A 14,067-nucleotide genomic window follows, 5' to 3' on the forward strand; every position below is an offset into this window, starting at 1 on the left:
TCTTGCCATGTGTTTTAAAGTGCAATGGCTGCTCTATAGCTTTCCAAATGCAGAGCCCCTGACACAACTTTTCAGGAGACCACTCTGCTTTATGGCTCTCCTTGGGGATTTCTCCTGTGACCACTACCACCACAGACCTGGGGTACAGGTCATCCCCCAGTTTCAGATTTGATAATCATTTGAGGGGTTCTAAGGCAGTGAAAGGCTCAAGAACAAAAAGTCAAACCTCCAATATAGCATTTTAAAGCTTCATCTTTCTTCAGTTTGTATGCATGTGTGTGAAGCAGGGAGGAACTTCCGAGAAAATCTGTGGTAAACTGATCTTCCTGCCTCCTTCCAGAGTTCTTCCTTGAACACTTGAAAAATGTGTTCTTGTGGACTCCAAGTATGTTAAGAGCCAGATAAATTGTTTTATTTGTTCATTTCCTGTCATTTCAGGGTTCCTTCTGGACTTTCTCAGTGAAAATAGGGCGAGGTCATTGTTCTGTTATTTAGAAAGACTCTAGTTACAGATATTTAAACAAGCCAAAAGCAAACAGCTTAACAGGTCAGATGAGGAAAGCAAAGCCTTCATCTCCCTCCCTCTCTCTCTCAGAGGGAAACCAAAGCCTCTGTGACCCTAAACATCTGATTTCCCATTCCTACCCCCCTCCACACACACCATCATATGCACACTATACTAATTAACCTCTTGCTTTAGTGCTGGCTGCAATTTTCTCATAAGGAACCCCATTGTGGGGTTGTTGGGAAGAAGGATTGAGAGGTGTCTGCAGAGCAGAGACCCTGCCATTGATGTGGGGAGAGAATAGATCTGGGTTCCAGAGCAGCTGTTTCCATGTCAGTAACTGCACAAAGAAAGAGAGGGGGTGGATGGATAGCATGCTGCAGGAGTTGAGGTAAAAGGGGAGCATTCTTGCACCGACATAAGAGAGCGCAGGCCAGGTAGAGGGCAAGAGGACAGCCGGCAGCTAGGAGGGTTAGCGGTGGGTCCTGGTGCCTGCAGTAGAGCAAAGGCCACAATGGAACAAAGGCCCCAGCTTGCTGCACTCTTCTGGCCGCATCACTCAGAAGAGGTTTGGGACTATCCACACTCACCCACAGGAAGAGGAACCATGAGGCAGGGAAAACAAAGCAAGCTGGGGTCATGTTGTTCCACTTGCCCTGCCACTTCCAGCAAATAGGAGGGGAGCCCCTGCTGCCATCCCCAACCCTGCTAGTCCCACCAAGCCATATCACTCGGGAGGAGACAGAAGAGGTGGGGCGGAGGTAGAACAAGGGCAGGGAGAGAGTGGGGTAGTGGCAGGTAGGGTTGCCAGGTGTCCGGTATTCACCAGTATTTTTGCCTCCTGTCCGGTAAAAAATTCAGAAAATACCAGCTACCTACGATGTCTGGTATTTCTGCTTTTTTTCCCCAGCCAGGAGGCGAAAATGCCGGGTACCTGGCAACCCTACAAACACTTAGCACCCGGCCTCTCCAGCCCCTGCCCCAAGACCCTATGGTTACCTGGTTCTGCAAGGCTGCCAGCACAAAATGGCTGCCGACCACAGGGAAGCAATGCTTCCCCTGCGTCTTAGTGCTCAACCGCTCCACTGTTCCTATCCCTGCACTCACTCTTAAAGGGGACATGCTATTTTAATGCTGTTTTATTTAAATTTTTTTTGCTCAACAACTTTGGTCTCCACCCCCCCCCCCTTTTTTTTTCCTTCAACAGAATTTTTTCCTGTTTGTGGGTTGTTGTTTTTTTTTTGTGGGGTGGGGGGGTTTTCGGTATTTTTGTTTCAACCATCTGGCAACCCTAGTGGCAGGGCAGGGGAGGGGAGAGGCAGGGCCTGGGGAGGAAGTTGTCCCATCCCTTCCCTGGACTGAGGGATTATGTGGTCTCCTGCCTCCTTCACCAGTCATCCCTGACTAAAAGGCTCTGGCTGTAGAAGTTATAGTTACCAATGAAGACTCAGGTTGTAGGGACAGCCTGACTCCTTTTGTGGGATGCCTTCATATTTTGGACTTTTGTCATAGAGATCTGTTTTCAGCCTATAGCAGTTAGGAAGTAAGTCTGGGCCCATCAATTCCTACAGTGACCAGGGAATGGATTGACCATTCTGAATTTGAGAGATTGCTCTTCAGAGTTTTCAGCTCTTCCATATAGCCTTTATTTGCTGCCTTTACGGAACTGAACTGAATAAAAATAGAATTAACCTATTACTATTGTTATCTGTTATTAGTACTATTGTAGTAAGCACTATACAAACCCAGAATAAAAATTAAATTGAGCACAGTGTTCCCCAACCTTGTTGGCTCAAAACCCATTTATAAACCCTGATAAGCTGTCATGACTCAGTAAGTAGCTTTAGGACAAAAAACATTTGGCTTACTAAATATTTCTTACCCATGGGTATAGACACATTAATGTAATAAACACTAAATAAGTACACAATGCAGATCATCTTGGCAGCTCCAGAAGCTCTTGTCCTACAATCTAGGCTCAGCTCCCACCTCAAAGCATTGGTACTCAACACTGGTCAGATTTGGCCTAGCCACTCTGTCATGATGATGGGTGGTGCTGGCATGGCCAAATTTGATTGAATGGCCTTACAAGCCCAGTGCATGGGGACTGCCTAAGTTCCTCCATCAGTAAAAGGAGCACTGTACCCTCCCTAATTGGGCTGTTGTGAGCACAATTATATTAAAGATTGTGAGGTGTTCAGATACTTTGTTGACTGAGGCCATAGAAGTACCTAAGGTAGACAGATTTTTTTTAAATCCATTTAAAATTATTATAACTGAGTTCTGTCTCTTCTCAACCATGAGGAACATGATATGGCCTCTTTCAGTGGCAATAGAGCTGTAGGATATTTAAATTGTGGCTACATTGCAAATATTATAGCAGAATTGAAGAACCTATGGTAGGTGTAATGAGTAATGGCTACCTTTGTTTCACTGTAATATAATGGAGACGGGGCAAGAAGTTTTGGGAAATGTTTGGATCTCTGGCTTGGGCCCACAATAATCCTTCCATTCTCCTCCACCCCCATGTGCTGTACTCTTTTGCATGGCATAGTCAAGGCAAATTATATTATCTTGAGCAGGCAAAAAAAGAGTATTTTGTTTGACTTTCAGCAAATTATCCAATTTAGCAGAGCTCTGATGGAGTTGTTCTTGTTGAATAAGCATGGATATATGTGTAGAAGACATAAAGACTTTTAAAACACACAAGAGGTGAAAAAGTAGGTGTCCCTAAACCATCATGACTTTTCCAGAATATGGAAAAAGCAATGTTTCAAATGTATTGGAAGCAACTAGAGACGTTTACGTTATTTGTTGTGAATCATTTATTTGACAATATTGACTATTTACCCCTCCTCTTTTATATTATTTGTGTCACATTACTAATAATACAGGTCCCCTCATATGGACTATGTTTCCTGATTGCTTGGTCTAGGTTTTATAAACAGGAGGACTTCCTTGTTAGCATTTCCATGGTGTCTAACATCAGCATGATTTATACAGGTTATGTAGACACATTCAGGATCCCAAACGACATGCTCCACTACTGCTTTATCAGCCATCTAGGAAACCATACATAATCAGTTGAGCAGCCAAACCAAGTTTATTTTTCTTCATATTTCCACACTACTTAGATGCCACAGAATCAGGAGCTTCATAAGCACCTGATAGGTAGGGAGTGAATTCACACAGAGATAATGCACAGTTGTAATGTGATACTTTACACCCTTTGGAGGAAAATGCTATACAAATTGAAAAAAACAACAAATGGTCTGGTAGCACTTTATAGACTAACAAAACATGTAGATAGTATCATGAGCTTTCGTGGGCACAGCCCACTTCTTCGGTTATGTCATAACTCCTGTCATTTGAAGAAGTGGGCTGTGCCCACAAAAGCTCATGATACCATCTACATGGTTTCTTAATCTGTGAAGGGCTACCAGACCATTTGTTGTTTTTTTCTGTAACAGACTAACTTGGCTACCCCCTGAAGCTCCCATACAAATTGATGGCGCTATTCCAATTGCTGCATGCGGGTGTTTTTAGATGAGGATCTTTAAAAATATAAAATCATGTGCAGCGCTCTTTAGAGATCCCCCTTCTGCTTTTTTTTCTTAAGAGGAGTGGTTTGTCACAATGCCTTTAGCCAAACTCATTCCTCCTTCAGACACAGAGTAGTTAAGTATTCTGACCCCCCAAAATGGCTGCATTTTGGTGGAACTGTATATATAGCTTGTGAAATGTGTTAGTACTCTATTAACTAACCTGACAGATTTTATGCTCTTAGAAATAGAAATTTTCCTCACTAGGATTTAACTTCCATTTTTTAAATTATGCCTTTTTATCGCTCATTGCTTCTTTTACTTGGTTGTTAAGCCACGGTGGCACTTTTTTGGTTCTCTTACTGTGTTTTCTAATTTGGGGTGTACATTTAAGTTGGGCCTCTGTTATGGTATCTTTGAAAAGTTTCCATGCAGCTTGCAGGGATTTTACTTTTGTGACTGTACATTTTAATTTCTGTTTAACTAACCTCCTCATTTTTGTGTAGTTCCCCTTTCAGAAATTAAGTGCCAAAGTGTTGAGCTGCTGAGGTGTTTTTCTCACCACAGAGATGTTAAATTTTATTACTAGTGCAAAAATATAATAAGAAAAACCAAAAAGGTGTTTGAAGAACTCAAAACTCAAAAAAGTAATAGCAAAATGTTTTTAAGTACATCAGAAGCAGGAAGGCTGCTAAATAACCAGTGGAGCCAATGGATGGTCAAGATGCTAAAGGAGCACTCAAAGACAATAAAGTCATTGCAGAGAAACGAAATGAATTATTTGCTTCAGTCTTCATGGCTGAGGACGGTAGGGAGCTTTCCAAACCTGAGCCATTCTTTTTAGGTGACAAATCAGAGGAATTGTCCCAGATTGAGGTGTCATTAGAGGATGTTTAGGAACAAATTGATAAACTAAACAGTAACAAGTCACCAGGACTAGATGGCATTCACCCAAGAGTTCTGAAAGAACTCAAATGGGAAATTGCAGAATTATTAACTGTCATTTGCAATCTATCCTTTAAATCAGCGTCTGTACCTAATGACTGGAAGACTGCTAATGAGATGCCAATATTTAAAAAGGGCTCTAGAGGTGATCCTGGCAGTTACAGACCAGTTGGTCTAACATCAGTACCTGGCAAATTAGCTGAAACTATAGTAAAGAATAAAATTGTCAGACACATAGATGAACATAATTTGTGAGGGAAAAGTCAACATGGTTTCTGTAAAGGGAAATCATGACTTACTAATCTAGTAGAGTTCTTTGAGGGGGTCAACAAACATGTGCACAAGGGGGATCCCTCAAAGAACTCTAGTAGATAAGTAAGGCGTGATTTGTTATGGGATAAGAGGGACGGTACTCTCATGGACTGATAACTGGTTAAAAGAAAGGAAACAAAGTGTAGGAATAAATGGTAAATTTTCAGAATGGAGAGATGTAATTAATGGTGTCCTCCAAGGGTCCGTACTGGGACCAATCCTATTCAACCTGTTTATAAATGATCCAAAGAAAGGTGTAAACAGTGAGGTGGCAACATTTGCAGATGACTTTAAACTGCTCAAGATAGTTGAGACCAAAGCAGACTGTGAAGACCTTCAAAAAGATCTCACCAAACTAAGTGATTGGGCAACAAAACTGGCAAATGAAATGTAATATTGATAAATATAAAGTAATGCACATTGGAAAAAATAATTCCAGCTACAGGCAGTCCCTGAGTTACGCGGATCCGACTTATGTCGGATCCGCAGTTCCGAACGGGGTTTTTCTCGCCCCAGAGGATGGGAGCGGCGGGACGCCCAGATGTGCTGCGGACCCGCCGCCCACGTCCTCCGGGGCGAGAAAAGCTGCTCCGCGTCTCCCTGGTCTGCTGGAGGGGGCTCCCCCCAGCAGACCAGGGAGACGGGGAGCAAAGCCGCGGAGGACCTGGGCGGTGGGACCGCAGTGCGTCTCGGTCCCGCTGCCCGCGTCTCCCTGGTCTGCTGGGGGGGGGGCGCAGCTAGTGCGCGCCCCCCCCCCTCCCCCCAGCAGTCCAGGATTTTCTCCGGACGCCTGTGGTAGAGCAGCTGGGGCGCTGCCGGTTGGTCCTGCAGCGCCACTCTGGGCGCTACTGGACCAACCCGGCAGCACCCCAGCTGCTCTGCCCCAGGTGTCCCCAAGTCAGCTGTTGCTGAAACTGACCAGCGGCTGACTACAGGAAGCCCGAGGCAGAGTTGCTCTGCCCCGGGCTTCCTGGAATCAGCCGCTGGTCAGTTTCAGCAGCGGCTGAATCTGGACGCCAGTTCCAACTTACATACAGATTCAACTTAAGAACAAACCTACAGTCCCTATCTTGTACGTAACCCGGGGACTGCCTATATACATATGACAGGATGGGGACTAATTTAGCTACAAGTACTCAAGAGAGAGATCTTGGAGTCATTGTGGATATTTCCCTGAAAACATCCACTCAATGTGCAGCAGCAGTCAAAAAAGCAAATAGAATGTTAGGAATCATTAAAGAAGGGATAGTGAATAAGACAGAGAATATCTTATTGCCTCTATATAAAACCATGGTATGCCCACATCTTGAATACTGCATATAGATATGGTCATCAAATATCAAAAAGATATATTGGCATTGGAAAAGGTTCAGAAAAGGGCAACAAAAATGATTAGGGGTGTGGAATGGGTTTCATATGAAGAGAGTTTTAAAAACTCGGATATTTCAGCTTAGAAAAGAGGAGACTAAGGAGGGACATGATAGAGGTCTATAAAATCATGACTGGTGTGAAAAAGCAAATAAGGAAAACTTATTTATTTGTTCCCATAACATAAGAACTAGGCAGTAGGTTTCAAACAAACAAAAGGAAGTTTTTCTTCATGAAACGCACAGTCAACCTGTGGTACTCCTTGACAGAGGATGTTGTGAAGATTGGGACTTTAACAAGGTTTGAAAAAGAGCTAGATAAGTTCGTGGAGGTTAGGTCCATCAATGATCAATAGCTAGGATGGGTAAGAATGGCATCCCTAGCCTCTGTTTGTCAGAGGCTGGAAATGGATGACAGGAAAGGGATCACATGATGATTCTCTGTTCTATTCACTCCCTCTGGGGCATCTGGCAATGGCTACTGTCAGAAGACAGGAAACTGGGCTAGATGGACCTTAGGGCTGACCCAGTATGACCGTTCTTATTATTAAAATACTGAAGGAGTTTTCAATTAATTTCTTTTCTTTTTTCTTTTTTTTTTACATTATGAGACTTAATTACCGTGTTTTAGCACATATAATCCATGGGTTATGCATGGGTGCGGGTTATACATGAGTGTGGGTTATATACACTAATTTACAGTACACTCTTTTTTGGCTCTTTGCAGAATTTCTAATTCTAACTCTGCTCTCCATGGACTGGCATTGACTGCTCTCAGCCTTTCCCAGAAGCATTAGGTGAAGATGAGCAGCCTGTCCCAAGCATGACGTCATTGGCAAATGTCATTGCTTCTCACCAGTCGGAGTGGGTCTCCTTCAATGATGAGCTGCTCCTGCCAGTCACTTCGCAGGGTATGTTCCCTCAGATTCCTTAAGAGCCCTTTAAGACTGTTTTAAAATTAAATTGGCCCCTCTACTGAGACAGGTTTGATCTCATGAGACCGGCCTTTTGAGTGTGAACAAAGGAGGCCAAGTTACTTACTACTTCCCCTGCGAAATAGAGGGATCTGGGTAAAAATATCAAATGATGTATGTTAAGAAAAATGTTTTATAAATGTCCTTTCATAGGACCCAGTTCTGCTTCAGTTACACAGTTCTCACTGACCGTGTAGGATGTTTAAAAGTAAGGGCAGAACTAGGCCTGGTGTGAGATTAAAAGGCGGGGGAGAAGAGGCTGTTCACCTATATTTAGTGAGAGACTTAGCAGAGACTGCTACTGGACTTTGCAGGAAATAATAAACTAATGACTGCTACACTACCTTCAAGTCCAAGAGTTGTCTCTCATCAATCAGAAATATTGTCAGTAAACATTATATGTAATTCCTTTCCTGCAAAAATGGGTCCCCCGTGTGTCTGAGTTGCTATATATGTTAATATAATGAACATTTTTTTTATTTCTCTATGATTATGATGTTATTTATAAAGGGTTATTTCAGAGAAGATAGCTTTTCAGATGAATGTGGACATGACTTGGCACAAGATAGAAAGGCTGCTCAGATGGCAGGAGCTTTATTTCTTTCAAGGCCTGCAGTGGGCAGCCAACAAATTTTCACTGTGAAACCTGTATATTCTATGTCCTCTCTTTCATGTGCACACCAGCCTTGTTTAGTGCAGGAAGATAACAGTATGTTATCTAACAAATTTTTAAACACTACTTAAGCACTGATGTAGATAGGGTTTACTATTCTTTAAAAAATGTGTTAAATTGTCATAGTTGACCCAAGCAAGGAGTCCAAAGTCAACCACACCTAGTCAGTATCTCCGGTGAAGAATATTGATATTTCTGTATGTTTTGTCCCTACTTTTAGGTGGCACCAAAGAGCCTCTGGAAAGATGTTTTTCCTCCTCCGACACCTCCTCGGAAGATAATTGTAATGTGGGTGGAGAGTTTCAGGACCTCTCACAAACTGAGTTGAGTGATGCCGGGGACAAGTCTGTGGTGGATTCTGCATCAGTATCTCTACTTGGGAACCATGTGTGTCCCACATCTGAGCTATCTTTGTCTATCAGTACCTGGGTTCGTTTTGAAGATGTGCCGTGGACCAGCACTTTACCAGCTCACACACAAACAGGTGGGGGAGCATCATGCAAAGGTCTGTTACAGTAATACAGCAGCAGGCAGTATGGGGCTAAATAAAAATAATAGACTTTCTTTTAACCTTTTCCTCAGCGATCTCTGTAGCTGAAACAGCACAAGTCATAACTGAGATTAACCCAGGTGATACTAACACAATTTCAGACAAAGTAATAACTAGTTTGTGCCCTTCCCCTATGTATCAACTACATTTCTGATAGCAGCTTTGGGAGAGAAACTAGCTATTTGAGACAAGATAGGTCAGAACTAAAATTAGCCTGTGGATTTATGAACAGCAGCATCGAAGATGAAGGGGGAAGTGACTGAATGACGAAAGGGTAAACAGTCCATCCAGTCTCTGGTTTCTCCACTGAGACTTCCAACAAAGTGGAGTGACAAAACAGCCCACTGGAAAATGGAATAGGACCGGTCTCTGCTCGTGTAGAGTAGGCCACCAAATAGCTATCTGATCAATTCTTGGTTACAGTCACACTGGTGACCTAGATGTGCATCCTTTCCTTCATCGGGGGCTGATGCTTTCTTTGTATTCCCTGATGCATTATTCCAATTGCTGATTTGCTTCTGCCAGTTGTTCCCTTCCTAAGCAGTATCAAGGGGAGAGGGCTGCTCATTGAGGTCACTATACTCTGTTACGGACTAATTAGCTGCCTGGAATGCTGATGACAAAGGAGTATAAATGGCCCCTTATTCTAGAGCTGGTTCCAACAAATTGAGGACTTGTCCATCCTGACACTGATCCAAGATACAAGAGTTGACATGTGACATTTTCTCCCACCAGCTGCCTTGCACTGCTCTACCAAACCAGTTAGGGTGGGGAAGGCAACAGAGAACAGTTCAATTAATAGTAGTTGGAGATTTTCTGGCCTTTCAAGAAGGGTTGTATAATCATGTGAAATGCCCCATGTCAGGGCTGTAAGAGTCAGATAGGTAAGACCTGTGGAAAATAAGGACAAGTTTCCAAAAAAAATAGCTCTGCCAGTGTAATGCAGCCTGTACTTCACACCACATGACACTTGGGCATGAGTAGCAAATGACGCTTTCACTTCAAACTGTCCCATCAGGCAGTGATCCCCAGGCATAGTAGCACTGTGTCACCTATCTTCCCCCCAACACCGGCGTATCCCACCAGACTCCACTGCTTCCCCCCTGTAAGGGGCCTTATCCACTCCCACTCTGCAAGCAGAAATCTCCAAATTTTCTCTAGAAGCCAGCATCATGCTTAGCAGAGGAGTAATAAACAGGGCACCAAGATGCGATTCCTGCAAACACCCCAGTCTGTCTACCTACTTCCCAAGGTGGGGAGGAACATATATTCCACTTTCTGCCATTCCCTGGCTGTAAGCACAGTCTTCTCTTTTTTCCTGTCCCCTCTCTCCAATTTGCAGGCAAGCTTGATTGGCAAAGGTGCCTGCTTTGGGGCAATTGAACTTCAAAATTATTTTAGTCCCTTGTTTTAGAGGTGACTTTCCCATTGCACCTATTGCTAGATCCCTGTCCAAATCTGAAGAAGCAGAACTGAGGTCTGTGTGAGAATCTGGCTGGTCCTGTTGCCATGTGCATAAAGTGAGAGCTGCAAATAATATCTCCGCCACTTGGCATGGGCCTGTGTCCATAGTTCTGTAGTCTGTACCACTGCGCTGTGTTTCTGCACCCTTTCACCCTTCTCCCCCTCCCCCCCCCCCACCAAGTACTCATATGCCAGCTATTGAATTGGTATAGTCTGAAAGGCAGAGAAAAGTGTGGCTGTGTTGGGATAGGCTTTTCTGAGGGAGAGGGAAATGCTGGGCATGTCTGGTATGGCATGCTTTCAGACCTGATTTTAAAGAGGGCTTGGCCTCCTCAGCAGTGGAGATATGATCCTGATTCTAATCTAGAGGCTCTGGAGATGGAGAAAATTTCAGTCGTATTTGCAGTCCATTAGTGTAGAAAGAGGAAGTAAATGATATGCCAGTTCTTGGCAGATCTCTAAAACCAGCTAGTTTCCATCAGTGCTGACTGCTATCTTCTGAGTGCTGTACTTGATGTCTTAGGAAGCATCAATGCAGCAGAAACAAAGCATGACTTTGAGATAATAAGCTTTGTGTGTCTGCATAAGTTCTCGCTGATGGTTTTTTGTTTTTTGTTTTTTTGTTTTTGTTTTTTTGAAGTTTGCATCTAAAGACTATATGCTAGATTCTTAGCTGGTATAATTTGACATCGCACCATTGACTTCTAGCCTTCTGAATATATACAATCTTCTCATCAAATGACACAGTCATCTGAAGGGTGAAGTGGAATTATTCAAAGTATAAAGCTGTGTGGCTGTTCTAGCCCACGTGGCCTATTTCTCCCTGCCCCACTTTCCAAGTATGTATATTTGGCAGTGTCTCCTCCTGTCAGCTTCTGATTAAATAATCAGAAGTGGAAGGAAGAGACTTAGTCATGTAGGGCTTGGCTACATGGCACGGTACACCCCATTGGAGGGGTGCAAAATGTAGAGCACTAAAATGTGCTGCACTCTAAGGGTATGTCTACACTACCACCCTAGTCGAACTAGGGTGATTAATGTAGGCAACCGGAGTTGCAAATGAAGCCTGGGATTTGAAATTCCCGGGCTTCATTTGCATATTGCCGGGCGCCGCCATTTTTTAATGTCCGCTAGTTCGGACTCCGTGCCCGCGGCTACACGCGGCATGGACTAGGTAGTTCGGATTAGGCTTCCTATTCCAAACTACTGGTACACCTCGTTCCACGAGGTGGGGAGCAGTGTCCTGCAGGCTCAGCATCCTGAACATGTTTTGTTTGGGGGTTTTTTGGTGCTGTTACAAACTTTTAAATCTTTTTTCTATACTTGAGCAGCTGCACAGCTGACTGGCTGAAAGTGTGTTTTGAAACTGCTTGGAAAATGGCATTTCAAGAACTGTCAGAGCTAGGACAACACAGACCACAGGAAAGGGAAATAGTATCTCATTCACAGATTTTTGCAGGGGTGCAATATTATTTTTATTTGTTTAGCTCTGACTATGTGTTTGGCTCCATTCAGTCTACCCAGAGAGAGAGAGAGAGAGACCCCCTGTCTCTGGGTGCTTGCTGTCTAAAAGACTGGGACTTGAAGAATATTATTAAACTCACATTTTATGGCTATCAGGAAGAAGCAGATTTGTAAAACATATTCCAAATAAATGATGGTGTGGGCTTGGCATACTGGAAAGGGATCCAATGCACGGGTCTGAGAGTGGGAAGATGAATAGAGACAAGCAGAGTGGGACAGAGAGAGATTGACAGATACAAGCATCATTGGTGGTACAGAACAGGCTCAGGGGAGAGAAAGAGAGGAGACAGAGAGGATAGACATGGTACAGACAGGCAGAGTCATTAAAAGTGTTGAAGACAAGAATGAGAAGTTTGTGAGGTGAGAAAATAGAAACCTTCTACTGAAACAATCTGGCCGTGCCACAGCATGAGGCAATGGCTTGTGATCTCTGTGCTGTTAAACTACTTTTTTGCCTTTTTTATCCATCCATAGATGACCAACAGCAACCAGGCCAGGTGGATTTTTCCCCCTGAGAAAAATCAGTGTATTTTATGCAATGCCATGGAAATCTCTAAGAGGAAGCACATTCTATTTTTTCCCCTTGGTAGAAGCAAAGATAATTTGATTTTTTTTCTCATCATTATGCAGCTAGCATATCCTATTCAATTGGTAATGAAAAAGTGGCAAGGCACACCCAAACCTTGTCATAGAGATGTGTTGTATAAATAACCACAACAATTACATTTAAGAGGACTGATCTAGCAGATAACCAGTTAACTATATTATTGCCATGAACATCAATCTTGAATTCAGCATAGCATAGAAATTAGAACTGACTGAATCCTTAAACCTCATCAACTCAATTTACTAAGAAACTGGGAAACCAAGATAGAATGTACATTCAGAAAAATAAAATCTAAGTTGCTGAGTGCAGAAATGATGTACTGTCATTACTCTAGGTGTGATAAAATATAAAGTGCATTATCAAGGCAATTTTGTCAATTGCCTTGCAATACAAGCAAATTGCTGAGAATTTACATGGCTGACAGATTTCTGCATTATACCTCATGACAGCTATGTATAGACTTCAGGCTACTTTCAGAAGAAGCTTTTCCAGAAGAGATCTTCTGGAAAAGTTTCTTCTGAAAGAGAACGTCTACACAGCAAATGGACACTAAGGGTACGTCTAGACTACGTGCCTCTGTCGCCAGAGGCATGTAGATTAGGCTACCAGGCATAGGAAAATGAAGCGGCGATTTAAATAATGTGCTGGTAGAAAGCCTTTCCCCTATGCTCATGACTCATTGGGCTGTCATGCTCTTCTATCCCAAAGATCTTTAGTGTCATTCATGTTTCCCCTCTCCTTCAGAGATCTGCCCTCCTGTAACTCTTGTCATCCAGGACACTTAAGTGTCTCTTTGTTTCCCATATTCAGCCCTTCCATCAAGTGCACCCTGCTGGACCTCTCCCTCCTCAGATTGTTCTGAGAGACAACCCCTCACCTCAGAGAGCAGCTGGACAACCAACTCAGAAGACACCAGCAGCCCAAGCATTGCCCCCTCCTACACAGATTTGCAGTCAATAAATACTGAGGACCTGACCAGTGGTGGGGCTTCTGCAGCAGACTCAGCTGGTAAGACAAATAGTACCTTTTACATGTTTCTAGTTCTTCCCAGTCACAATCAAACTTATCTTGTTTAGGTCTGTTCAGAACTGAGATACAGAGTTTGGCTGCAAAACCAGACCAAACTTCAACATCTGGATCTACCATGCTATAGGAGCTATAGATGGAGGCAAGCCATTAAGTTTAGATGCATATCCAAATGTCCTCAAAGTTCAGGTGTGTTTGGCTCAGGCCTGTCTCTAGTTAACAGGACGGGATTCAAGAGTGTTTCCACAAACTACCAAGCTGATTTCTTGGGTTTTTCAGTCTTTCTTTCTGTCTTTCTTACATTTACTTCTGTATCATGGGGTTGAGGATGATACTACAGGAATAGAACAGAAAGGAAGCAGCCTGTTTCTGGATAAAAGAACACTGAAAGGTTCTGAGAGCAGAAAGTGTACTTAATTTTGAAGGTCCTAATTGCTAGATGCTTTATTCCATTTGTTTGTTTATTTGAACTCTTGCTGAGGGAAGCCATTTATTTTGTGTTGGTCTTTGGCAAGTCTTGGGCAAATTATCCCACAAAAGAATTAAAGTTTGACCATGTATAATGAGAGACAAACATT

The 14,067-nt window shown here is 43.1% G+C and overlaps 1 protein-coding gene across 4 annotated transcripts in view; it reads left to right on the forward strand.

Moving 5' to 3' along the window:
• Positions 1-14,067, forward strand: part of LOC106731555 (stonin-2) — a 133,086-nt gene that overhangs the window by 29,571 nt on the left and 89,448 nt on the right. For all 4 annotated transcript variants that reach the window (XR_012903349.1, XR_012903348.1, XM_075926762.1 and 1 more), the window contains exons 2-4: positions 7,399-7,582; positions 8,539-8,802; positions 13,274-13,471. Coding sequence is in view for 2 of the 4 variants with exons in the window: in XM_075926762.1 (XP_075782877.1) it covers positions 7,495-7,582; positions 8,539-8,802; positions 13,274-13,471 (550 nt within the window). In the remaining 2 variants the exon portion in view is untranslated. The remainder of the gene's footprint in view (positions 1-7,398; positions 7,583-8,538; positions 8,803-13,273; positions 13,472-14,067) is intronic.

This window comes from Pelodiscus sinensis, chromosome 4 (genome assembly GCF_049634645.1).
Source record: "Pelodiscus sinensis isolate JC-2024 chromosome 4, ASM4963464v1, whole genome shotgun sequence".
Classification (NCBI taxonomy): domain Eukaryota; kingdom Metazoa; phylum Chordata; order Testudines; family Trionychidae; genus Pelodiscus; species Pelodiscus sinensis.